At 41.6% G+C, this 27,534-nt stretch overlaps 1 protein-coding gene across 1 annotated transcript in view; it reads left to right on the top strand.

Moving 5' to 3' along the window:
• The window catches only part of LOC132394768 (low-density lipoprotein receptor-related protein 1-like), a 1,611,265-nt gene that overhangs the window by 623,871 nt on the left and 959,860 nt on the right, over nt 1-27,534 (top strand). The window contains exon 8 of the mRNA XM_059971176.1: nt 8,301-8,523. Within this exon, the coding sequence (XP_059827159.1) occupies nt 8,301-8,523 (223 nt within the window). The remainder of the gene's footprint in view (nt 1-8,300; nt 8,524-27,534) is intronic.

Here is a 27,534-nt window from a genome sequence, read left to right as displayed (position 1 = left end):
TTTTGAAGACAGCATTGGTAGTATATCTCCAAGGCTGTAAGAAGCCTGCTGTATGTAGCTCATGTGTCAGAAGCATTAATAAAGTCAGGACAACTGCTGCCCAGTGGACAATAAGCTTTTGTCAAGCTTAATGGCTTGATCTCCAAACTTTATGAGGGACAGATGCCCAAAGTCTGTGGCGGAATTCTGACAGCAAAGGGAAATTCCATTACCAAGGTTTGCCTTTGTTTTGAGATGGCCTGAGAGAATTGAAAAGTAGTGCATGTTTCCAGGTTCTAGTTATCAAGTTCTTATTGTCAGGGATAATGATGTAAACCTGGAGCTCTTTAAAAGAATATTTTTAAAGTGTTTCTCGCTTTTTTAGTGTAAGGCCTATTCTGTCATAAGCTTCAGTGAACAAGGTGATAATGATATTGTAACAGTAAACAATCTGCTGGAGGTTCTCAATGGGTAGTGTAGTATCTGAGACAAGAAAGGAATTGTCAACTTTGTGATGATTTTGTGCCTTCTAACCTATACATCCACAGACACCCTCTGAACACTGCAGCTCGATGAGTGTGAAAGAAATGACCTTGTTATGGACTAGAGGTAATATCAGTTGAACATTTTCTCATTTGTCCTGTAAATCTGCAGCAGATTTTACTGAAGGCAAGATTTCTTCCTGACTAGCAACCCTCGCAATGGGTCTCTAATTACACTCTGCTTTATCTTTTTCTTGGGCCCTTAGCTCCCAGCGTAGCATGGGCCATCGGTAACCTTCCTTCTCCATCGTCCTCTGTTCAGATCAATTTCTTGAGGGTGAGCCAGATCTAAAACAACCTGAGTTGTTTGAGCAAAACCCATCATCTAATTTTGGCCTCAATGTCTCTCCTCCATGTGTTCTTTGTACATCCCTTTTCCCTCTTTACTTGGCAATTTAATTTTACTTTCTGCCTGGTGATGTTATTGGTTGGCTTCCTCAAGGTGTGGCCAATCCACCTCCATTTCCCTTTTCACATCTGTATCTTTATAGATTCCTATTTGTTGTTTTCCCACAGTGTCTCATTGGTTACTTTGCCAGTCCACCTGATGTTCAGGATCCTTCACAGGGACTGGTTGATGAAAGCCTGCAGTTTTTGTAATGTCTTCTTTGCTATTCTTCAGGTTTCAGAGACATTAAGAGCACTGTTTTAACATTTGAGTTGAAGGATTTGATATTAGTTTTCCTTTATGTGACTGGATGTCCTCATTTTCTTCAAGATGTTGAAAACTACTCTGGCCTTGTTCATCCTAACTTTGATATCCTCATCCATTCCATCACATATACTTATAATGCTCCCAAGATAGACAAAGGAACTCATATCTTCCAGGAAGGTCATCTCTCTTCTCTTGGGGTCTATTGCTGGTGCAATTTATCTTCATCACTTTGGTTTCATCTACTTTTGTTCTGAGACAGAGCATGGTGAAGTTTCTATTAAACTCCGTTAGCTCCAATGATCAACCAGATTTCTTGTATGCCTAACACCAGATTTTTAAAACAGATTTCAAATTCCATCAACCTAAGTGCATACCAGGCAGACTGAGGAAATGATTCAAGCATGTTTTCAGGGCCTTTCTGAAAAGATGCAACATCCTCCCAACTTACAGAAAACCTTGGCTCACAATAATTTAGAATGGCAGAGGATGCCATTGAGAACCTCAAACATATTTGTGTGGAGCTCATAGGAGCCTTAAATGAGCCTTAGCTCATTTAAAGTCAAATGATGTTCTAGCCTACACAAAAATTTAATTAAAAGAAATGGAGCAGTTTCTGCTACAGGACCTCACTCAATGCATCATATATTGATAGCATGTTGAAAATAATCTCAGTATTTATTCACACTGCTTCTGTTTCTCTGAGTATAGTTGTCTGTGTGTTATTATTACTTAAAATACAAATGGGAATTCATGGCTCTGTTGAATATTGAAATTATTTGTTGCTAAGATGTTAATTGCTTCAGTTTTGTGTTAATGTTAATATCAATTCATTTGAAATATTTTGTCAATCAGCTGCGGTAGTTCAAGAAGTTCGCCAAATTCTCAGGTTGTTTTAGGAAATGGAATAATTAAATTATCGACTTTTTCAATGGCCTCCATGCCCCAAGAATGAATCTGAAACTGGTTAAGGAGTAGCACATCTAATTAAAGAGAGCAGCACATTCCTTTCTAGTACAACAGAAGAAATGTCATATTTCTTTGTTAAAAATCATCAAACAAGAAATAAATCCAAAAAAAATTGTATCAGGGGCTTCCAAAGGTGTTACAGCAGATTGTTTGGATCTTAATGGATAAAATGACATCTCATCCTGTGCCCCATGTGGCCTTTTCTTAGTCAGTGTGTGACATTAATTCCAGAGTGTAGATATACATTCAATGAGCATATTAATGCTAATTAGGGATTAATTGGGCCTGTGCATCTAGTTACTGAATAAATCATATTTTATGCTGTGATACATTGTAGCACCCTTACTGACAACACTAATGATACTAATCAAATGTTGCCCTTTATTGTGTTGTGCCTAATTTTACAGGTGCAAGTGTCCTCATGGTCAGATAATTTATGATGTATGTAATTAAATTACACAGCTATGTGTAATATGTTCATGTGCATATCGTACTGTACACACCTTTGCACAGTCCTGTAGTAATTTTATGTATTGCACTGTACAGCTACTACATAAAAGTCAATTTTCTTTACATATGTGAGTGATAATAAACCTGATTCTGATACAAACTAGTGTGGACTGAGAGTGGGAAGGGGGGGGGGGGGGGAGAGAGGAATGATGGTTGGCAAAAGGGGAAGGGAGAGGAGGGGGAGCGGGAAGCACCAGAGAGACATTCTGCAATGATCAGTCAACCAATGGTTTGGAATCAAATGACTTCGCCTGGTGTCTCAGGGCTGGGTACGCCTGTACCTGCGCCACTTCCCACCCCTGGCACTCCTTCTCTGCCACCTGTCCTGCAGCACTCCCACAGTGTTCCTCCCTCATCATTCCCAACATCCTTTACTCTTGCTAGATTTACAAATCCACCCTCTGCTCAACATTGACAGATGCAGTACATTGAAAAAGCCTTAAACACCTTTATATATAAGTATTTGGTGTGTGTGTGTGTGTGTGTGTGTGTGTGTGTGTGTGTGTGTGTGTGTGTGTGTGTGTGTGTGTGTGTGTGTGTGTGTGTGCCCAAGACTTTTGCATAGTACTGTAAATTCCGAAAAAAATTTAGCATCAATCTAATACATTTATAGAAGGTAAAACATAGCACAGTACAACACAGAAACAAAAACAGGCCCTTTGGCCCACAACATTATGCCAAACCTATTAAATAAGTAATCAAATGGCTGACTAATCGCTTCTGCCTACACCACGTCCATATGCTTCCATTTCCCTCATATTTACGTACCTATCTGAACATCTCTTAAAGTCCCTAATATATCTGCCTCTATCACCAAACCAGAGGCATATTCCAGACCCCCAGCACTCTCTGTATATAAAAATGTGCCCCTCACAACTTACGCACTCTCACTTAAATTCATGCCCTATGGTATAACACATTTCAAACCTTAGAAAAAGATACTTCCTTCCACTCTTTCTGTGCTTCTCATAACTTTGAAAAGTCTCTATCAGATCTCTCGTCAGTGTCCGCCATTCAAGAGAAATCAGCCCAAGTTTGTCCAACCTCTCGTTCAAGTACATGCTTTCTAATCCAGGGGATATCCTGTTAATCCCCTTCTGCACCGTCTCCAAAGCCTCAACATCCTTCCCATAGTGGGGCGACCAGAACTGCATGCAATACTCCAGATGCCGGCTAACTAGAGTTTTATAAAGCTGCATCATAACTTCCTGACTGTTGAACTCACTGTCACAACTAATAAAGGCAAGCATGCCATTGGCCTTCTCAACCACCCAATCAACCTGTGTAGCCACTTTCAGGGAGCTATGAACATGGACCTCAAGAAGCCTCTGCTCATTATTAAGGGTCTTATAATCACAAACTCAAAGATATCATTGCAAGTTTATCCCCATTGTGTTTCTTTACCCGATCTATTATTAAAAATTAATAATTGATCATAAACATATTTGAAAATATTGTTTCTTTTCTTTGCTTCTGGCTGTGGAGGTGAACTGAAATTACAATTCAGATAAGACTGCAGTGATCGCTTATATCACCGTAAGGCAGCATTTGTGGAAATATCATTGAATTAAAGTTAACAGGCAACAGGAAAAAGGCAGCTTAATAAAGGAGAGAATGTCTTCAGTTTGTAAATTATATTATTCAGGGAAAACCTTGTTGTGGACTGGAAAAGGAAACATAATTTGTTATATGGTATTGGTAATTCCCTTGCCTATTCTCACAAACAGGAAAATTGAACATGACCCATTTTCTTTACCAACTTGCTGTATCTCCTTCAGTTAACAATCTTTGGGTTCAGGTAATTAGTCCCCTGCAGCAATTCTCTACCAGTTTCTGAACTTGACCTTGCCTTGCCTACCTTATTCAATGATTACTGGCTACCACAACCTGAGAAAATTGTACAATTTTTAACATAGCTTAAAGTAGTTTATATGGAACAAGTTGGAGTAAAACACTGAAGCTTTTTAAAAACGTGAGGCAAACGGGAGTAATTTAATAACATCCCATTTACATTTTTATAGTCTTCAACAAACATCTTTTCTATTTTATCATTTTCATATTTAAGATAAAGATCTATTGGAACATATTCAAAGGAAATGTATTCCGATTGAAGGGGTGACTTACACCTGGGCAGGCAGCAAAACTCCACCTTGGTGATGAATAGCTGCTGGACAGTGGATGAGAATGGGACAATGGGTGAATCCCTATCACAGCTGGTGATCTGCATGAGAGGGCTCTATAACTGGAGACAGGAGCAAGTAGGGGAGCCCCGGGGTCTGCTTGTGCACTTCATCACCTCCTGACCTTGATAAGAAAGTAAATAAACGATATTGGATTACATCAGACTCAGCCTGAACACTACAGCTTCCTTGTGCTGGCTCTGAAGCTGCCTGCTTTAACAGCAATCTAGCTTCTAACAAGCTTGAAATTTTGCCACAATGGCTTTCTCCATGGCACAATGGTTCATCAACAATGACTGGATCTTGAGTATTCAAGCTCAGATATCACTCAAATTCTACCTTGATACTTCAGGCAATCAAAGACAATTTTATTAAATTCTGAGATGTTTAGAAGTATCAGGGGAGAAAAATAAATTGTAAGTTAAATAATTAACCATAACAAATTCAGTGAACAAAATAACTGATGCGAATTAACTAAAACTATTTTTAAACAGAATAAAATCTAAATAAAAAGAACGCTTTCTATCATTTTCCTTTAATTGGAAAGTGTTTTACCAAATGTACTAACTTTTGTCTTGCATGGAGCTCAAAGACTGATAGTAAACTAGTCAAATTGGTTTATTATTGTCACATGTACCAAGATATATGTCTTGTATACCATTTATTAAGGTCAATTTGTTTCAATGGTGCATTCAACAGTACAGGATAAAATGACAGAACACAGAATAAAGTGGTGCAGTTATGGCAAAAGTGCAGTGCAATTAACAATAATTTGTAGGTCCACAACGAGGTAGGTTGTGAGGTCAGGAGTCCATCTTAGACAAGAAAACCACCCAGTTGACTTAGAAGAGTGAGACAGATGATATCCTTGAGCTTGGTAGCACATGCTTTCAGGTTTGTGTATCTTCAGCCTAGTGGTAGGGGGAGAAGACAGGATATCTGTGATGGGTGGTAATCTTTGATTATGCTGGCTGCTTACTGAGACTGTGAGAAGTAGAGACAAAGTCCATGGAGGGGAGGCTGCTTTCTGAGACGAGCTAAGCTTGGCCCATAACTCTCTGCATTCATTTTGGTCACAGCAGAACAGGTGCTATGCCGAGCTATGATGCACCCAGGTGGAATGTTTTCTTTTGGATAAAACTTGGTGAAGATAAAAGCGGCATGATGAATTCTTTAACCTTCTGTGGAAATAGAGGACAGGCTAAGCTTTCCTGGCTGTGGCATCAACATGGTTGTGCCAGGATAAGTATAGGTAGTGCTCATTCCTAAGAACTTGAAACTCCGAATCATCTTGACCACAGTGCTGTTGAGGCAAACAGAAATGTGTACACCATTCCCTTTCCTGAAGTCAATGATCAACACTTGTTTTGTTGACACTGGGGGAAAGATTGCTGGCAAGCACCATGATAACCACGACATAACCCTGGCAAATGCCTCTCCTTCTTTCCTGTACTCTGATTCATTTTTATTTGAGATATGATCCATTTTGTTGGTATTATTTGCAATACTGTAGTTGAAGCTAGAGCAGAATCTGCCCATGCAGTCATAAGTTTGTAGGGAATAGTTCATATATGCATAGAATTATGGAAGAGATAAGGCAAGAAACAAGAAATTTGGCAAAAACTTCGTGCTGGCATTTGATTCTCCTCCTCTTTCATCCAGAGCTATCCGTGTATTATTTTTCCTTTCCCCTCATATGTCTCTCCAGCTTCTTCATTCACCCTGTCCTAAGGGAGGTGTTCTAGGTTATCAAGTGTTTTTAGTAAACATCTTTCATCAGAATTCTCTATTAGATTTCATATAATGAAGATGCTCTGCACCACCAGTGCATATATTCCTTTTGCATCTATTTAATAGAAACTTTTCATAATTTTAAATAAATCTTTTAGAAAAAACTTTATCCTTCTTTTCTCAAGTCTACTCAACCTTTCTCAATGAGCATACCCTTTTATATTTATGAATCTACTGGCTATCAGTCAACCCATTGAACTTAGTTTTTCTCTCTCGTCTGACTCCTTCTGATAAACCTTTACTTTCATTAATAGGAATGGCCAAAAGACCCTGATGATGCATTTGTGGCCTAATTTTCAAATTAACAGAAACATGAATATATCTTAATATCTTCAAAACCTAATTACAATGTCCTAGCAAACTAGAGAATTTGGAAAAGAGCAGTCTGGGAACAGGAAAGCTGGATGCTTCAAAAATAATATAGTTATGTAAAATATTTCCTATTAACAGATATAATTTTGCATTCAGTTAATGTGAATAAAATCACTTGGTGAAAGCCTTACAAGGGCAATTAAATCAGTGCTTTGTGGTCAAGACAGGTAAGGAGAAAATTAATAAAATTCTGAAACCAAATGGGGAAGATTTAGAAGATCGAAAATGTCAGCCAATAAATTGCTGCCACAAGATTACAGCAATAAATCCTAAAAGTGCTTTATGGTGGATCATTTTCTTTGAGGAATGGTTCTGTGCCATCCATCAGATTAGTTTGGTTTGCACTTTGGGCAGCTGGATCTTTTACAAACCCAGTATTAGCCTGCACTGACTGCTCTGGCTCCTTTGTCAAATATTGCTACAGTACGTGCTTTGATAGTTGGTGTTACCTACTTCAGATGCTTAAAAACCACCAACAGGAAGATCGATTAAATAACCTTTTATGTAGCTTATTGAGAAGTGATGGAAAGGGAAGTCCTCTATCCAAATTCTGCCAAATTAATCTGCCAGCTACTGTCGACCACAACTGCCCCTTTCCCAATGCCCATCTACTTCCTTCCTCCTCACCACTAGTTTTCATGCCAGTCCCCTCTAGGCCTTAAGTGATACCTTTCAATGCACCTACACTGCCAGTGAAATCAACAAGATACAGCAAACAAGGATTAGCACCTGTCTCACAAGGCAAATGTGACTTGTGTTTAGGCTAACATTCATAGCCATTTGATTATCTAACTATGTCCTAAAAAGATGTTCAAAGGTTCATTTATTATCAAAGCTTATATCCATATACAAATCTGGAATTTGTCTTCTCTAGCTAGCCAAGAAAGAAGATGAAAGCCATTCAGAAAGAACCATCAACTCAACCCCCCTCCCGCACAAAAATAACAGCATCCTAAACATCAATGACATTCCTCCCACACAAAACAGAACAGGAACATCGACCCCCCCCCCCAAAGCAACCCTTCCCTCACACAAAAAATTAACAGAACACCACAGAATATCAACCCCTAAACACCCTCCCCTCGCACAAAAAAATGGAACAGGAATGGGTAATATGATAGCTCTTTACAGCTAATTAGTTCATAAAGTGTTGGAAGTATCATTCAAACCAATTTTACAATACAGTTTGCAAAGTATATTTCACTACTTTTGGCTTTGATTTTGGTGAAAGTGAATGCGACTTTTGAGATTGTAATGGCTATAGAAACTATAATATTTCACTCAATACTTTTACTTCCTCAACAGGAAACTCTTCTTCACTGACTACGGAGATGTTGCCAAAATTGAACGGTGTGATATGGATGGGCAAAGCAGATCCAGGATTGTGGACAGTAAAATAGAACAGCCATATGCCATCACACTTGACTTGGTATCCAAAAAGGTCTACTGGGCAGATGTTTATCTTGATTATATTGAAGTGGTAGACTATGAGGGAAGAAACAGACATACAGTAATTCATGGCCGTGATGTGAGTATCCAATATCTTACTGTGACATTATTTAAAAAGAAAAATTAAACTCTTTATGCTACTGGTTGTACTGAAAGTTGCATAGACTGCATAATGGGTTATTGATCAAATTGCTACTATTTAGTACTTTAAATCTTCCTTAATCATAATATTCTTTAGAACTAAGTTACATTATGAGCTTTCACTAGATGATAGAAAATGAATTAACTATTATAAATGGGGTATTCAATTTTCTCAGTAACTGCATTCGCATTCGGAGAACGACAAAGAAGATTAAGTGTCTTTGTATTTAGTACAAAAGACCACAAAAGAAGACTTTATATTGTAAGGATGAAAATTGTTTAGATTTGGAAACACATGTTTAACAATAATTCATACAGCTGCCATTCATCAGCCATTTACTTCAGTAGATTTCTACATTTTAGTCACATATCAAGATTTATCACTTTGTCATTTGTTCTCAAATGATACAGAGAACTTTTATTTGCTTGAACACATTTCACTTACCTTATTCCACTTCCCAGTGAATCATTGATCCACAGAACAAATCTGGAACAGAGCTCCTTACCAAATGATGAACATCAGCCTTCTTGGGAAAAAGACATGATATCAAACTTAGTCGTCATGTGAGGGGTATGTCAGTGATGTCTGATCTCAAAGCACAGCTGTCAGCTACACCAAGGGTGGTTTCTGGGATTGCTTTAACAAATCCATCAGTTATAATATAAAAGGGAATCAGCAAGAGACATCATCTTTAAATTGCACTATTTTGAACTGCAGGAACACCCAAAACCAAAGGGTTTATTTTCACATGGTCTGGGCTATAATGATAAAGAACATCTCCCTACACAAAATCCTGTGAAAATCGAGATTAATAAAGACAAGTCAACTGAAAACTTCAAAACTGTAATTGATTTTGTTAAGCCGGTATACTAAGTATAAAGTAAGTTCAAACAGATATCATTAAGGTCATCATCAGTCATGATCAGGTTCTGAAGTATGTTTACAGTATGCAACCTTGAGATTTGTCTTTGAAACCTGATCTAATGAAACAGCAGAATCAACTTGACACTGAAATATCCATCCCTGTTCTATGTTCATATTCCAAGTTAATTGTTTGTCACAATTTACGTTTTGAATACTTTAGAATAATGGGAAATTAATATGTATGCACAGTGAAATTTAATGGTCTGAGAAGTGCTGATTTTCAGCACTTGCAAGGAATTCACTCCCCATATTATATTGGATCAGTTGTACATCCAGGATATACTGGGAGACAGATGCCATCACTCTGTCAGTCCGTTCCATCCTGAGGTTCCACAAACAGAGTCTAGTCTTGATGGACTTCTCCTGAAAGACTTGGTGAGGCATCAGAAATGTTCTTCATTTGAATGAGTGCACTGGCCTAGAGATTAGGATGGCAAAGTTTTGGTGTTATTAATTTGTTACCTACTTTATTTCTGAGTTCTATTTTTTAACATTCAATAATTGAATTATCAAATTAGAAACAAATTTATTATCACTGACATATATTGTGAAATTTATTGTTTTGTAGTAGCAATACCGTGCAAGACAAAAAATTAAGTAACAAATAAACGCTGCAAAAGAGAAATAATGAGGTTGTGTTCATGGGCCATTCATAAATCTGATGGCAGAGGGAAGAAGCTCTTTCTAATATGTTAAGTATGGGTCGTCGGACTCCTATACCTCCACCCTAGTGGTAGAAATGAGAAGAGAGCATATTCCAGATAGTGAGGGTGTGGTCACAACTGCCATCTCCAATAATAAACTGAAATAACTAAAATAACTGGGCCCAGGACACACACATTCTTACGACTCAAACGTAATTTATTTTACTTGTGCACAAGGAGAACAACATTGGCCCCTGTCACCCAGATAATAGTCAGGCCAGAAAACTCACAAAATGCTGGTGAAACGCAGCAGACCAGGCAACATCTATTGGAAGAAGTACAGTCAACGTTTCGGGCCAAGACCCTTTGTGTCCTGGTGAAGGGTCTCGGCCCGAAACGTTGACTATACTTCTTCCTATAGATGCTGCCTGACCTGCTGCGTTCCATCAGCATTTTGTGTGTGTTGCTTGAATTTCCAGCATTGGCAGATTTCCTCGTGAGGCCAGAAAACTGCTATTTTTATACAGAATTGGCTTAACAGTTATGGATATTGACCACTTGGTAAATGCTTGAAATCCTTACTTGCAAGATCAATTGCCATTCACAACAACGGTGTTAAAAGTCAATTGAAACATCAAGCTGACAACTGATGATATTTTGGAGTTAGTAAAGCAATTGTCCCTTTGCTGTTGGTTGTATTTCACATCTTTCTGTTAGTCCTATCTGGTCCATCTCCAGTACCCCCTACTGGTTCTTCTAGGTTGATTACACACTGCCACAGTCCTTCTCACATATTTACCCACAGTGAGCAATTTTGGATCAGGCAGTATTCCTTGCCTGGCTTTGACTACACACTGCCACAGTCATCCTTGCCTATATGTTGCCTTTAATCCTTGATTTGCCCCAGCTTCCACTCTCCCTCCTCTTTGGCCTGTAGAGAGCAACATAAATCTTATTGAATTTCAATAGCACAGTGTCTCTGAAACTTCAAGACAGTTTCATCATGTAGAGGTGGCTATTGATATCAGCAACACACATGTGGCACTCCTGGCTAATAATGACTAAAGTACCATCTCTCTTATACAACAGAAAGTCTGAAGCTAATCAATTTTGAAGGTTCACAGTGCAAATTGCTAGCATTTAGGCCATAATGACATGGATACCCTGACTTGTATCATGTAGCACTAAGGTTGTATCATTAGCCATTTTCTCCAGCAGCACTAAAACCATTTTAATGCTTTTGTGAGCCAGTCAAGTTCCCAGAGGAGGAACGTTACAATTCAGGAAGACACCATATCCATAGTCCTTCAATGGCAGCCCCACACCGAAAGAAGTAGAGAGAGGGCTGGCAAGTGATGCATCTACTGGTACTTTGTAGGACAGGTAACAACAACATGTCCATGGCTGTGGTTCAGGACAAAGATCCCATTTTAAAAGGGGTACCCCTGGCAGCTATTGATAAGCATGTTGGCCACATATGTGGGAAGTACCGTTAATGGGATTCAGAAGGCCACCAGCAGTATAGGCATTAAATATACTGTTCCCTAAGTCTAGTCCTGTCCCTTGATGGTAACAGTAATGTACTTCACCCCTAACCCCATGAAGTACCTTTGGAGTAAGGAGTCATGTAACATTTGTAAGTAGGTTGATACTGACCCTCAAAACATTTTGCAATGTGAATAGTTGTTCTTATGGGCAGTGCAGTTCCATGATCTCATTATAATTCTAGTTTTGTTATCAAAGTAAAACACAGAATCAGACTCACTACAATTCAGGGGGTACTGGCTGTAGTGGCAATACATCTTCAGAATGTATCGTCCCTCACTAAAACACACCAAACAACCTGGCCAGTTAGTAAGTGATGCACAATCATAACTAAGGTGAAGAAAACTGTTAGGAGTATTAGTGTTGTGAGATAATTCCGTATTTAGGCAGAAAATAGATGACCAGATTACCCAAAACTTCCAATGCATTGTGATTGCTTAAGTTTGGCAAATCGCAAACATCAAGATTTCAGTCTGTAAGTGTTTATCATCAACATTCTTCAGACCACCTGCTCCCTGGTCAGGAAGCACCACTGCCTTAATCAATGAGGCATGTATCCACATTGGTTTGCCTTAGACCTTTAAAGTGGTATATGTGGTCAGCAAAATTTGGAATGGACCTTCCCAGCGAGGCTCCTCTTTCCTCAGTGAGCTCTCACTTGTACCTTATCTCCTGGCTAGTAATTCTAACACTCTGCAGCCAGCACAATATTCTGGGCTTTAAGATCCATTTAATGGGAACTTTTAAGGGCTTCTGTTAGTTTTATACAATACTGCAACATGCTTTCATTCATACTATGGATGTCTACCTGTTTAATTAAAATGCGAGAGGCAAGTGGCAAATGCATGGAATGCCCCAAAACTACCTCAGTGGAAGTAGGCCTGTTATGCATTTGGAGCACAGCTCATTATCATGAAGGCCAGTGGAAGAATCTCTAGTCACTTTATCTTGGTCTCACCATACAGTTCAGCTAACCCCATTTTGTCTTTCAGGTGCCCATAGAATCGAGGGTGGTAAGGGGGGATAAAATAATGCTAACACTACAAAGCTCTCACTAAATCATAGCTTTACCTGTAAAGTGAGGACAGTTATCACTTGAGATTTTCTCAAGGATCCCATAACCTTGGAAGAAATTCTCGTTGTAAAAAATTATCAACAATTATCTGAGTTGAATATCTTTTTACTCATGGCGATAACAAACAAAATAACAAGTGCTTAATCACTATCTATGCATTTTGGTAACTGTACAAGTTTTTTTGGAGAAGTACAATTAGCCTCCTGCGGGAGGGCCCAGCAGCGGCAGATACAGCCAGTGTCTTTCAGGATTATGTCTCTGGCAAATCATACAGCTGCTGCTACATTTCCTGCTAGGTCAAGCATCTCTTATTTTCTATTATACCCTTCATACTTAATAGTCTTGCACATTGTGCATAAATCCATAAAGTCCTTTCAGCCTCTGATGTGTCTCACTGTAATTGTACTAGCTCATCAATGAATTTGGAAAGTATTGGCAGCCTAATCACACTGGAATACCACGTGGCCACAACGATCTGCCTTAGCAAGGGAGTCAGCTCACTTGATCCCTCTAGTTATTTCATCCTTCCCGTTAGTATGAGCCGTGTAGTTTATAACAGCAATTGCAGTAATTTAAAAGCAGAGAAAGGTTCATAGTTAATTCATCATATTTTATCAGAGTTCCGAAGAGGTGAGAAAACCATATAGTTTTCATAATTATCCACTGGCATAACAAGATTAAACGTTTACTGCGTGCCAGCTGCAAGGATGCAGGCTTTTGCTAAGTTTTGCCTAAGGTTCAGCTGTTTGAGCGGAACAAGAAGGGAGGTAGCTGTGCACCTCAGCTGCTACATGAGGTGCATACACCGCACTTCCACTAGGATTTTCCACAAATTTTTTCCCTGAGTATCAGATCAGGAAAAGCTGCAAAAGAGAAATGAGTGAGCTTACATCAGATGCCATTTTACAATGGGCAGAATTTAAACGGTACAAATTCTTAAGCACAGATTAAAAGCATTTTTTTTAGACTGTATAGTCTATGGTGCTGTTGACGGTGGAGGTGGAATTACCTTGGCCTGAGGGCATCTTTGAACCCAATGGCCAGGTTGTATGTAGTACTGTGCAAACAAAAACATTCCCATCTCAGACATCCCCATGTCCATCACCATCCCATTTCCTTGTGTGTTGAATCAAAGAACTGTAAAGCCCAGACACTTAAAACAGTATTATCTGGGCAACTGTGCTGTTCAAAATAAAAATTACCATTCACAAGCAGGTCACATGAACCATATGTATATATAGCAGGGAATGTTAATACCGATGCTTAGAGGTGAAATTTTAAGCATAAGTTAATCTGGTAACACAGTAATTTGCCAAAATTTGGTCACTATCAATTTGGTTAAATATAAAACAAAGCTATAAGTTAAATAAAATTCAACTTTTATAGGGCAACTTTTGAAATACTTTTAAAGCAACATACAATATTGCTTAGAGGCTATAGAGGAACAGTCGAGTAAGTCTCACACGTATTGTCCCCATTCCCCTTAATATCTCACTTCCTCTGCTCTTTTACAGGATTCTTCTAACCATTTTGCATTTCACATCTACACTGAACAATCATAAGCCACCTTACAGTATTCTCACGATTTCCATTCTCTAACAGCTGCAGACACCCATTTAGTCCATTCCATCCATACAATGTGCTTCTCAACATGAAGTCCTTTAGAGGCTTTAGAGGTCCTCCGCAGGGGTCTGTCACACTACCATTCACACACACACACACACACACACACACACACACACACACACACACACACAATCAGGGCACATACAGACAAACACGCATTTCAGAATTCCATTTTTTTAACACATAGTTACTGAATTTTCCTGTGCCTTGTGTGGGAACCATTCCAAACCAAAGCAACTTTGCGTGGGACACAACCCAGACAACGGCAACTGTGTGTAGGACCACAGACAACAGCAACCTTTTTTTAAACACTGCAACTTTCCTATGTTGATTGACTAAGGTGCTGGAATACCTTGACTACTCCACACAAGAGGAATCTGCATTCCTGCAGCAGACTCAGCACCGTGCTCAAATGTGATCAGCCTAGGATTTAGGACCGATCAGCTACCAAGGCTTTCTCTTGTATAACAAAGCAAGGGGTTAGTCATCTTGGTAGAACCTCCAAGTAACTGTTGTCGCAATGGTTGTCGTTGATAATAAAATCAAATAAAATAATTAAAATAACTGGATCAAAAACGCACACACACTCTTACAATTCAAGCATAATTTTATTTTACTTATGAGAGAGGAGAACAGCATGCTCACTGTCACCCACGCCGTTCAAAAGCCAGGAGAAAAAAAAATGCTATTTTTAAATACAAAATTGATTTATCAGTATGGGTATTGGCTATAATATAGTAAATCATATTTATTTGAATTCCTTACCTGCAGATCAATAGCCATTCACAACAATGGTGTTAAAAATCCATTGGAACTTCAAGCAGACAACTGATGGCATTTTGATGTTCGTAAAGCAATTGTCCCTTAGTTGTTGGGTGTATTTCACACCTTTTTATTATTCTTATCTCGCCCATCTCCACCACCAGCTACTGTAAAGGGAAGCTAGGTTCTTCTAGGTTGATTACACACTGCCACAGTCCTTCTCACCTATCTGTTTGAGGTAAGATTATTTAGTTCTGGTGTTCTCACTTGTCTTGACTTGAGGACACACCATCGCAGTTATCCTTGTCTGAATGTCGCCTTACCGCAACTTCCTGAGGCACCACCCTGAGGCACCACCCTGTAGAGATGTGCTCAATGATCGAGAATGCTTGTAGTGGAGACGGCTGATTTACAACCCTCTGCAGCTTCTTTCAATCCCGCATATTGATCCTCCATACCAGGCAGTGATGCAACCAATCAGAATGCTCTCCACCATACATTTGTAGAACTCTGTTAGCATCTTTCGTGACATACCAAATCTTCTGAAGCTCCTAAAGAAATAAATTCACTGGCATTGCTTCTTCATGATTGAATCAATGTGCTGAGCCCAGGAGAGATCTTCCAAGATGTTGACACCCAGCAAATTGAAGCTGCTCACCCTTTCCACTGTTGGTGCCTCAATGAAGACTAATGTGTGTTCATCTGACTTCCTCTTCCTGAAGTCCACAATCAATTCCTTGTGCTTTCTGACATTGAAGCCAAGGTTGCAGCTGTGGTGCTACTCAATCACCTAATCCATCTTACCCTTCGATGCCCCCTTGTCGCAGTCCAACAGTCTGCTAACAACAATGGTGTCACTGGTGAATTTATAGATAGTGTTTGAACTGTGCCTAGCCACATAGTTGTAAGTATAGAGAGAGTAGAGGAATGGGCTAAACATACAATGCAAATTGCAAGGAATAGAGCACTATATACATCAGTTGCAGATATGGACAGGAAAACGGCAGATGGAGTTTAACCCAGATAAATGTGAGATGTTGCACCTTGGTAGAGCAACGCAAGGAGACAGTACACTGCTAAGGGCAAGGTCCCCAACGCTATTACTGAGCGGAGAGATCTTGGGATCCAAGTTCATAGTTCCTTGAAAGTGGTCACACAGGTCAATAAGGTGGTTAAGAAGGCTTATGGAATGCTTGCTTTCTGTAGATGCTTCAGAAAGGACAGGGAGGGAGGCAAAAGAGGTGTGGGCGTGGCACTGTTGGTCAGAGATAGTGTCACGGCTCAGCAAAGGTGGATACCATGGAGGGATTGTCTGCAGAGTCTCTGTGGGTGGAGGTTAGGATCAGGAAGGGGTCAATAACTTTACTGGGTGTTTTTTATAGGCTGCCCAATCAAAACAGGGATATCGAGGAGCCCATAGGGAAACAGATTTTGGAAATGTGTAATTATAACAGAGTTGTCGTGATGGGAGATTTTTATTTCCCAAATATCGATTGACATCTCCCTAGAGCAAGGGGTGTAGATGGGGTGGATTTTGTTAGGTGTGTTCAGGAAGGTTTCTTGACACAATATATAGATAAGTCTACAAGAGGAGAGGCTGTACTTGATTTGGTATTGGGAAATGAACCTGGTCAAGTGTCAGATCTCTCAGTGGGAGAGCATTTTGGAGATAGCGATCATAATTCTGTCTCCTTTACAATAGCATTGGAGAGAGATAGAAACAGACAAGTTAGAAAAGAGTTTAATTGGAGTAAGAGAAATTATGAGGCTATCAGGTAGGAAATTGGAAGTTTAAACTGGAAACAGATGTTCTCAAGGAAAAGTACAGAAGAAATTTGGCAAATATTCAGGGGATATTTGTGTGGAATTCTGTATAGGTATGTTCCAATGAGAGGGAAGTTATGGTAGGGTACAGGAACCATGGTGTACAAAGGCTGTAATAAATCTAGTCAAGAAGAAAAGAAAATCTTACAAAAGGTTCAGAGAGCTAGCTAATGTTAGAGATTTAGAAGATTGTAAGGTTAATAGGAAGGAGCTTAAAAACGATATTTGGAGAGTCAGAAGGGGCCATGAGAAGGCCTTGGCGCGCAGGATTAAGGAAAACCCAAGGCATTCTGCAAGTACGTGAAGAGCAAAAGGATTAGACATGAAAGAAAAAGACCTATCAAGTGTGATAGTGGGAAAGTGTGTATGAAACCGGAGGAAATAGCAGAGGTACTTAATGAATACTTTACTTCTGTACTCACTATGGAAAAGGATCTTGGTGATTGTAATGATGACTTACAGCAGACTGAAAAGCTTGAGCATGTAGATATTAATAAAGAGGATGTTGCTGGGACCGGACAAAATGGACCCCAGGCTACAGTGGGAGGTGAGGGAGGAGATTGCTGAGCCTTTGGCAATGATTTTTTCATCATCAATGGGGACGGGAGAGGTTAAGGAGGATTGGAGAGTTGCGAATGTTGTTTCATTGTTCAAGAAAGGGAGTGGAGATAACACAGGAAATTATAGACCAGTGAGTCTTACTTCAATAGTTGGTAAGTTGATGGAGAAGATCCTGAGAGGCAGGATTTATGAACATTTGGAGACATATAATATGATTAGGAGTAGTCAGCATGGCTTTGTCAAGGACAGTTCATGCCTTATGAACCTGATTGAATTTTTTGAGGATGTGACTAAACACCTTGATGAAGGAAGAGCAATAGATGCAGTGTATATGGATTTCAGCAAGGCATTTGGTAAGGTACCCCATGCAAAGCTTATTGAGAATGTAAAAAGGCATGAGATCCAAGGAGACATTGTTTTGTGGATCCAGAACTCGATTGCCCACAGAAGGTAAAGAGTGGTTGTAGATGGCTCATATTCTGCATGGAGGTTGGTCACCAGTAGGGTGCTTCAGGGATCTGTTCTGGGATCCTTAATCTTTGTGATTTTTATAAATGACCTGGATGAAGAAGTGGAGGGATGGGTTTGTAAGCTTGCTGATGACACAAAGGTTGGAGGGGTTGTGGATAGTGTGGAGAGCTGTCAGAGGTTACAGTGGGACATTGATAGGATGCAAAACTGGGCTGTGAAGTGATAAATGGAGTTCAACCCAGATAAGTGTGAAGTGGTTCATTTTGGTAGGTCAAATATGATGGTAGAATATAGTATTAATTGTAAGACTCTTGGCAAAATGGAGGATCAGAGGGATCTTGGGGTCTGAGACCATAGGACACTCAAAGCAGTTGTGCAGGTTGACTCTGTGTTTAAAAAGGCGTACTGTGTATTGGCCTTCATCAATCAAGGAATTGAATTTAGGAGCCAAGAGGTAATGTTGCAGCTATATAGGACCCTGGTCAGACCCCACTTGGAGTACTGTGCTCAGTTCTGGTTGCTTCACTACAAGAAGGATGTGGAAGCCATAGAAAGGGTGTAGAGGAGATTTACAAGGATGTTGCCTGGATTAGGGAGCATGCCTTGTGAAACTAGTTTGAGTGAACTTGGCCTTTTCTCCTTGTAGCGATGGAGGATGAGAGGTGACCTGATAGAGGTGTATAAGATGATGAGAGGCATTGATCGTGTGGATATTCAGAGGCTTTTTCACAGGGCTGATATGGTTGCCGCAAGAGGACACAGGTTTAAGGAGCTGGAGAGTAGGTACGGAGGAGATGTCAGGGATAAGTTTTTTACTCAGAGAGTGGTGAGTGCATGGAATGGGCTGCTGGCAACAATGGTGAGGCAGATACGATATGGACTTTTAAGAGACTTTTAGATAGGTACATGGAGCTTAGAAAAAGGGCTAAGGGTAAGCCTAGTAATTTGTAAGGTAGGGACGTGTTCGGCACAACTTTGTGGACTGAAGGGCCTGTATTGTGCAGTAGGTTTTCTATGTTACTATTAGACAAGGCATTGATACAAAAGTTGAGGTTATATTGCAACTTTATAAAACTCTAGTTTGTCTATATCTGGAATATTACATACAATTCTCATCACCCAAAAGAAGAAGACTCAAAAGAAGGATGTTGAGGCTTTGGAGGGGTGCAGGAGGTTCACCAGGATGCTGCCTGGTTTAGAGGGTATGTGCTATTATGAGAGGCTGGATAAATATGGGTTGTTTTCTTTGGATTAGCAAAGTCTGAGGAAAGATCTGATAGAGGTTTATAAGATTATAAGAGGTATAGAGTAGACAGGGAGTGTCAGATTCTCAGGGTTGAAATGTTTTATACCGAAGGCATGCATTGAAGGTGAGAGTGGGTAGGTTAAAAGGGGATGTGAGGGGTAGGTTATTTAGTCAGAGACTGATGGATGCCTGGAATGTACTGCCTGGTATGGTGGTAAAGGCAAATACATTAGAGGCTTTTAAGAGACATTTAAACAGGCACACAAATGTGAGGAAGATGGAGGGATATAAACATTGTGTAGGTAGGAGGGATTAGTGTTTGGATGTTCTTGATTTGCTTTTTAGCTGGTTTGGCACAACATTGTGGGCTGAAAGGCTTGTTACTGTGCTGTACTGTTCAATGTACATCCTTGAAGTGCACCTGTGTTTATTGTCAGTGAGGAGAAGCTATTACCGATCTGCACTAATTGTAGGCTCCTGATGAGAAAGTCAAGGATCTGATTGCAGATAGTGGCTATAGAGGACCAGGTTTTGAAGCCTTTTGACTGGTAGTGAAGGGATGATGGTATTGAATGCAGTAGCTTGATGTATGTATAGCTTGTGTTCGAGTGCTCCAAAGCTGAGTGGAGAGACAGTGAGATTGTATCTACTGTGGACCTGTTTTAGCAACAGGCAAATTGCATTGGGTCCAGGTCCTTGCTCGGGCAAGAGATAATTTTTAGCAACTCTGAAAGCACTTCATTACTGTAATATGAGTTCCACCAGGCAGCAGTCACTAAGGCAGCTCACCTTGCTCCTTTTGGGCACTGGTATGATTGATGCCGTTTTGAAGCAGGTGGGAGCCCTTGACTGTAGCAGTGGGAGCCTGTAGATGTCTGTGAAAAGGCCAACCCTTAATTGGCACAGGTTTACTGTATCCTGCCATGTACAGCACGCGGGCTTGACACTCTTTAAGGCATGAGTTCACCCTCTTTAAGGCTGTTCTGATGTTAGCTTCTAAAATAGAGATCACATGGTCACCAGATTCTGTGGGGATTTACACAGGTGTAGTTTTATTCTCCCTTTAAAAACATGTATAATAGTGATTGACTTCATCAGGGAGTGAAACATCACTGCCATTTATGCTGTTAGTTTTTGCGTTATAGGGAGTAATGACATGAAAACTTTGTTATAGCTATCATACATCCGATCATGTCCCTAACTTCCCACGGACTTGCCTCTTCGCTCTCACAGTGACCTCCAAAGGACATACTTGGACTTCTTGTAGGGTTGTGGATTGCTAGCCTTGAACTCCACAGAGCTGGCCCTCAGAAACTGAATCTCCAGGCTCACCCTGGGTTTTGGCTGGGTCTTGTATAATATCAAAGGCACATATTCATCCACACAGGTGTAATGATCTTGTTGAAAATTTTCCAGTATCTGCCTTTAAATTATTGACGGCAATTCATGGTTCTGAATGTCAGAGACATTTGAAAGCTGTCACAAATCTGGGAAAAGACTAGGTTTGAAGCTTCCACTCCTGCCTAGTCTGTTTAGATATTCCCAGGGAAAGACTTCAACAGTAAACCACCTAAGGCCACTCATTGTTGAAGGCTTATAAGATGCCTTCTATTGGTCCTGTAGATGGATAGTTAGAGCCAAAAGATAGCCCAGCTCCAGGTTGACAAATGTGTTAGCAATTGATTTTGTGATGTTTTACCTCAAGTGCATTCATGCAGGAGCTTACAGCACATCAGCATTTTCTTTCCAGTCGAGTAAATTATGGAGAGCAGTTTCTCTCTGCGTCTCGGACCATTAGAGGTGAGAGGTGCCTGAGGGGAAGAAAGGCAGCTGCTGTAGAAAGACTCAGCAGGGCATGTTGTCACTGAATAGGCAGAATGATTCCAAAACAAACACTAAACATTTGAGTAAGATAGTCACGGGTCAGATGTGAGGAAGATATTATACTGAAATCGTTCTGCTTAGAAGCTCTTCCTCTGTTTAAGTGGTCAAAACTCCTCAATACTCCAAACTTGAGCCCTCTGCTTGGTTAAGAAGTTCTCTCAGAGCACCATTGCTGAGTCATTGTACTCTTCAAAGACATCCTCAGATTGTCCCGGTTGTGCAAAATTAACCTGAGCCTAATGCAGCAGACCCTCTCATCTCACTATAAATAAATATTTAAATAAATAAACAAACAAGCATATATATACAGACACAAAAAACTGTAGAGGTAAATTAACATAATTGATTTTTTACAATGAACACATAGGGAGAACATATCCAGTCCCACGGGAGAAAGTGCTAATTCAAATCAGATAGCATTTTCTATCAATGGTTACTGAGGTTGAGAAGGTTGAAAGTTTCATATTCTAAGGAGCCTGTCCTGGTATAACTATAATGATACCACTGTATATTGTGTATGACGGTAGCATAGCAATTGCTGTGATGCTACTCTAGCTCGGGGCGTTGGAGTGTGGAGTTCATTCCCAGCGTCCTCTGTAGGCAATTTGTACGTCATCCTCATGGAAGGTGTGGATTTCCTCAGGCACTCCGGTTTCCTCCCACAGTCCAAAGAAGTACTGGTTAGTAGGTTAAGTCTTCTGATTGCAGTTGTTTATAGTAGATGTCCTTTTCTTCAATGTCATGACCATTGGTTGGAGCATAGCACTGGATCACAGTCGTGATCACTTGCTTCCCTTTCAGCCTGACTCTCACCGGCCTACTGTTGACTGGTTTCCACTCCAGCAAGCACTTCTGAACGCCTTTCTTCAAAAATGACAACTACTCCATCATGATGCTGATCATCTTTCCGTCCTGAGAGTAAAACTGTTTCACCTGTTGCTGCCTTTAGTGTGCCAGACCCTATTCATCTGCTTTCACTGACACCCAGTATATGTTGGGTGTCACAACACACTTCTGTAGTTATTTGTGCCAGATTGCCAGTGTAGCACATGGTTTGTATATTCTAAACCAAGTTTGGACTTGGTCTTGGCAGTGTTCAGAGCTTCCTTCATTGTGCCAGTCGGTTCCTCTCAGTTTTCACTACTGTCAGTCATGCAAATTTCATGTGGTGATTCAGGAATACTGTTGCACACAGATATGGAAGGATTCTTCATTGCTGTTTCTGTAACAATTTTTTTGATCAGTCAGGGTTGTTAGCCCTGAACTGAATCCCCAAACCTGGAAGGTCAGAGGACCACTCCTAGTTTGGCCTCTACCCCTTGACCTGTTTAGCATGGGTGACCCTACCAAGAGCCAAAGCACAAGGCTCTGATTCCAGCCAACATCAGTCTTTGGGTCATCGAGACATACAATCTTCCAAGTCCTAAGACAAGGTTGTGGTCCTTTTGGAGAAGTAGGAGCAGGCTAATTGTTCATTGCAAATTGTCCGGTGATTAGGCTAGGCTTAAATCGGGGTTGATAAGTGTGCCAGCTTGAAGGGCTGGAAGGGCCTATTTTGCACCAAAATGCCAAATAAATAAATAAATAAAATTGTTGTCTCCTTTAACCCTCACTAATTTTTATCAATGCACCATAAAAAGCATCCAATCCAGATTGGTATGATGATTGCTCTGCCCATGACCACTGCAGAGAGGTGTGGACACAGCTCAGCACATCACAGAAACCAATCTCCCCTCCCTGGACTCTGTCTATGTTTCTCACTGTCAAGGATCCCACCCACCCTAGACATATTCTCTTCTCCCCCTCCCATCAATCCGTTGAGTATCCCTCCGTTAAGTCGCACGAACACAATATCAACACTGAGTGGATCAAGTGCCTTTATTGCTTGCAAAGGGAAATTTCACCTCCACTCCCACCAGGAGACTTTCAATGCACCATTTACAAAGCATTCTTTTTATACCTAAGAACAAGACAAGGTTACTATTTCCAGCGAGCTTAGTCCTCGCGACACATTTGTTGTTCTCCACCATCCATCTGCGAATGACTCTCCTCTGCTACTTCCTCATTCTTGCACAATGTTCCGTACATTGGGTGCTTGCAATCGTATGTTCCTTTGGTAAGCGCCTTTCCTGTAGCTTCTTCTTGTTACTTTAGCCATGTACATATATCGCAGCGTATTAGTTCAGCAATCTGGGATTGTCTACTCCATTTTGTCACATTAAATTGTTACAAAAATACAAAGTTCAATGCATATTTCCACGTCCCAAAGTCATCCTCAATCCCACAGTTATAAGACTATCGGATATTTCACTTGTATAAAAAGATCTACGTTGTCGTAACCTTGCATCTTACATTTGCCCACACTGCACTTTCCCTGTAGTCTAGTACTTCATTCTGTATTTTATTCTGGTGTTATTTTACTTTGTACTACTTCAGTGTCCTGGTGAAATGAATTTATCTGTATGGAGAGTATGCAGGATAAGTTTTGCACTGTATCTTTACCAATTTACTCAATCTACCGAAAGTTATCACTGATCCAGGTTCTCACCAGCCCATCAGTCTGCTGTGTACACCATAATGTTCTGTGGGTAGAAAGGACTTGAACTGCCAAAATAAGCTATAATTAAAATTTAATGGATATATTGTAGCAGTGTGCTACACGCAGCACTAAAATAACGACACAGAGTCGGTAAAATGCAGTTAAAGAAGATTTTATTCGAACTTCACAGCCCAGAACCAGTGATATACCCCCCAATGTCCACAGTCTGGGCCGGACCCTGTTTGGGAGGTCGGCCTCTGCGCCGCGGTGCCGGAAACTCGACCGGTTGCACCAAGTCCACATGAGCCGGTTTGAGTCGGTCCAACGTGAAAACCTCCTCTCTCCCCCCAACGTCCAGCACGAGCATGGACCCGTTGTTCCTGAGCACAGTAAACGGCCCCTCGTAGGGCCGTTGCAGCGGTGGCCAATGCCCGCCCCTTCATACAAACACAAACTTACAGTTCTGCAGGTCGGGTTCTGCCCATGCTGCGAAGTGGGTATGGGGGCCAGGTCACCGAGCCCCTCGCGTAGTCTGCCCAGGACTGCTGCGGGATCTTCCTCTTGCCCCCTTGGGGCTGGTATGAACTCCCCGGGGATGACCGGGGTGCGCCATACACCAACTCGGCCAACGAGGCATGCAGATCATCTTTGGGCGCCGTGCGGATGCCGAGTAGGACCAGGGAAGCTCGTCCACCCAGCTAGCTCCTCTCAGGTGGGCCATGAGAGCCGACTTTAGGTGACGGTGGAGACGCTCCACTAGCCCGTTCGACTGTGGGTGGTAGGCAGTTGTGTGGTGCAGCTGTGTCCTCAAAAGGCTGGCCATAGCTGACCACAGGCTGGAGGTGAACTGGAAACCTCTGTCGGAGGTAAGAAGCTGATCTCGGCACTGGTGTCGACCAAAAAACAGCGTCCCAACCTCTTGTCCCACACATACAGGAGGCTATCCTGATGGCCAGCCGCCGTAGCCATCAGCGGTGGCTGGCCCTGGTGTTTCCCGGGAACTTGCAGGGCGGGCAACAGTGGCGGGCTTCTGCGCCCCACCGCTGGTGGTAGAAACACCATTGTTCGTTGGGCTCCCCACCCCTGCCTCTGGGGTTAGCGGGCTCTGTGGCCAGGCCTGGTCTGGTTTGCTGCTGGGAGCATGGCCTGGTGATCTGTGCAATGGACGCCCCACTCACCTTCTTGGTGTACCACAGCAAGTCCGTCCAGGCTGCCACCTTCCGGGGGTCACTGAAATCCGCGGAGTCCATGGAAGCAGAGTCCTGGGCTTTGGCTAAGTGGGCTTCGGCGTAAGAGGACTTCGGTAAGCCTGTGTGATTGCTCGCTGAGGGGAAGAAGGTAAGGTCGCTAGGTGCTTTTTAGACTTATTCTATCAATCCAGTTCAGATATGCGGGAGACAGTCAGAGCAGTGGTGTGCTCCGTATGCAGTATGTGGGAGGTCAGGGTCAACACAGTTGTCCCTGATGACCACACCTGCAAAAGGTGCATCCAGCTGCAGCTCCTATCAGACCGAGTTAGGGAGTTGGAGCAGGAGCTGGATGAACTACGGATCATTCGGGAGGCAGAGGCAGAGATAGATAGGAGTTATCAGGAGGTAGTCACACCAAAAATCCAAGAAGTAGACAGATGGGTGACGGTCCAGAGAGGCAGGGGGAGCAGGCAGAGAGAGCAGAGCACCCCTGCGGCCATTCCCATTAACAATAAGTATACCGTACTGGATACTGTTGATGGGGATGACCTACCAGGAATGAGTTGTAGTGGTCCTGCCTCTGGCACAGAGGTTGAACCCTCAACTAGAAAGGGGAGGAGGGAAGAGAAGAGAGCGATAGTTTTAGGGGATTCTATAGTCAGGGGGGCAGATAGGAGATTTTGTGGGGCAGATCGGGATTCTCAGATGGTATGTTGCCTCCTTGGTGCCAGGGTCTGGGACATCTCAGATCGGGTGCAGGCTATTCTTGAGAACGAGGGCATGAACCCAGATGTAGTGGTCCATGTAGGGAACAACGACCATGTAGGTGAGTGAGGAGGTCCTGCTTAGAGAGTTCAGGGAGTTAGGAGGGAAGCTGAAAGGCAGGACCTCCAGGGTGACAATCTCGGGATTGCTACCTGTGCCACGTGTGAGTGAGGCGAAGAATAGAATGATTATGCACATTAATACGAGGCTAAGAGCATGGTACAGGAAGGAAGGGTTCAGGTTTTTGGATAATTGGTCTTTGTTCCAGGGATATTGGGATCTCTTTCGAAGGGACGGTCTACATCTGAACTGGAGGGGTACTAACATTCTTGCAGGAATGTTTGCCAGTGCTGCTCGGGGGGGGGGGGGGGTTTAAACTAGATGTGCAGGGAGCAGGGATCCAGATTACGAGAGAAGATGATATGATGAAGGATAAGGACAAGGGGGGGAATACACGTTTCCCAAATATTAATTGTGTAAAGGAGAAAGGTGAGACAGAACATGTGTTGGAAAAGTTACATGTACAGAGGGTTGGTCAGAAGGAGCATAGGGTTAAATGTGTAGAAGGTTTGGGTGATCTTGAGAAGGTCATCAAAATTCAAGGTGCAATTAGCCTGATGGAAGTTCAAGGAGCTGGGTTAGGTACAATAGACAATGTTTTAAGCAAAGAGAGAAGGAATGGGCTAAGAATTCTATACTTGAATGCGCGTAGTGTCAGAAATAAGACAGATGAGCTTGAAGCTCAGATGAAAATGGGGAACTACGATATTGTTGGGATAACGGAGACATGGCTGCAAGGGGATCAGGCCTGGGAATTGAGTGTACCAGGGTATACGTGCTATCGTAGAGACAGAAATATGGGAAGAGGGGGTGGGGTGGCCCTGTTGGTGAGGAATGAGATTCAGTCCTTAGCAAGAGGTGACTTGGGAACAGGGGAGGTAGAGTCTGTGTGGATTGAGCTGAGGAACAATAAGGGTAAAAAGACACTAATGGGTGTTGTGTACAGGCCCCCAAACAGTAGTGTGGATATTGGGTACAAGTTGATTAGGGAGTTAACATTGGCATGTGCTAAAGGTAATGCAGTCGTTATGGGAGATTTCAACATGCAGGTGAACTGGGAGAATCAGGTAGGTGCTGGACCCCAGGATAGGGAGTTTGTGGAGTGTCTAAGGGATGTATTTTTGGAACAGCTTGTGCTTGAGCCAACCAGGAACGAGGCTATTTTGGACTTGGTGATGTGTAATGAACAGGAATTGATAAGTGATCTTGAAGTAAAGGAGCCATTAGGAAGTAGTGATCATAACATGATAAGTTTTTATCTACAATTTGAGAGGGATAAGGGCAGATCAGAGGTGTCAGTGTTGCAATTAAATAAAGGAGACTACGGAGCCATGAGGGAAGAGCTGGCCAAAGTTAAATGGGCGGATGCCCTGGCAGGAAAGACAGTGGATCAGCAGTGGCAGATATTCTTGGGGATAATACAAAAGATGCAAAAGCAGTTCATTCCAATGAGAAGGAAGGATTCAAAGAGGGGGAAGGGGCCACAGTGGTTGACAAAGGAAGTCAGAGATTGCATAGCATTAAAGAAAAAGAAGTATGACAGGGCTAAGATGAGTGGGAATACAGATGATTGGGAAAGTTTTAAGGAACAGCAGATCTTAACTAAAAAAGTAATACGGAGAGAAAAAAATCAGGTATGAGCTCAGTCTAGCCAGGAATATAAAAGGGGATAGCAAAAGCTTTTTTAGCTATGTGAAGAGAAAGAAGATAGTTAAGAACAATGTTGGCCCCTTGAAGAATTAATTGGGAGAAATTGTTTTGGGAAACAGGGAAATGGCAACAGAATTTAATGCGTACTTTATATCTGTCTTCACCAGGGAGGACACAAGCAA

This window comes from Hypanus sabinus, chromosome 5 (assembly GCF_030144855.1).
Source record: "Hypanus sabinus isolate sHypSab1 chromosome 5, sHypSab1.hap1, whole genome shotgun sequence".
In the NCBI taxonomy this organism is placed as follows: domain Eukaryota; kingdom Metazoa; phylum Chordata; class Chondrichthyes; order Myliobatiformes; family Dasyatidae; genus Hypanus; species Hypanus sabinus.
The sequence above is the reverse complement of the archived record's forward strand: the minus strand, read 5'-3'. Positions and strand labels throughout refer to the sequence as shown.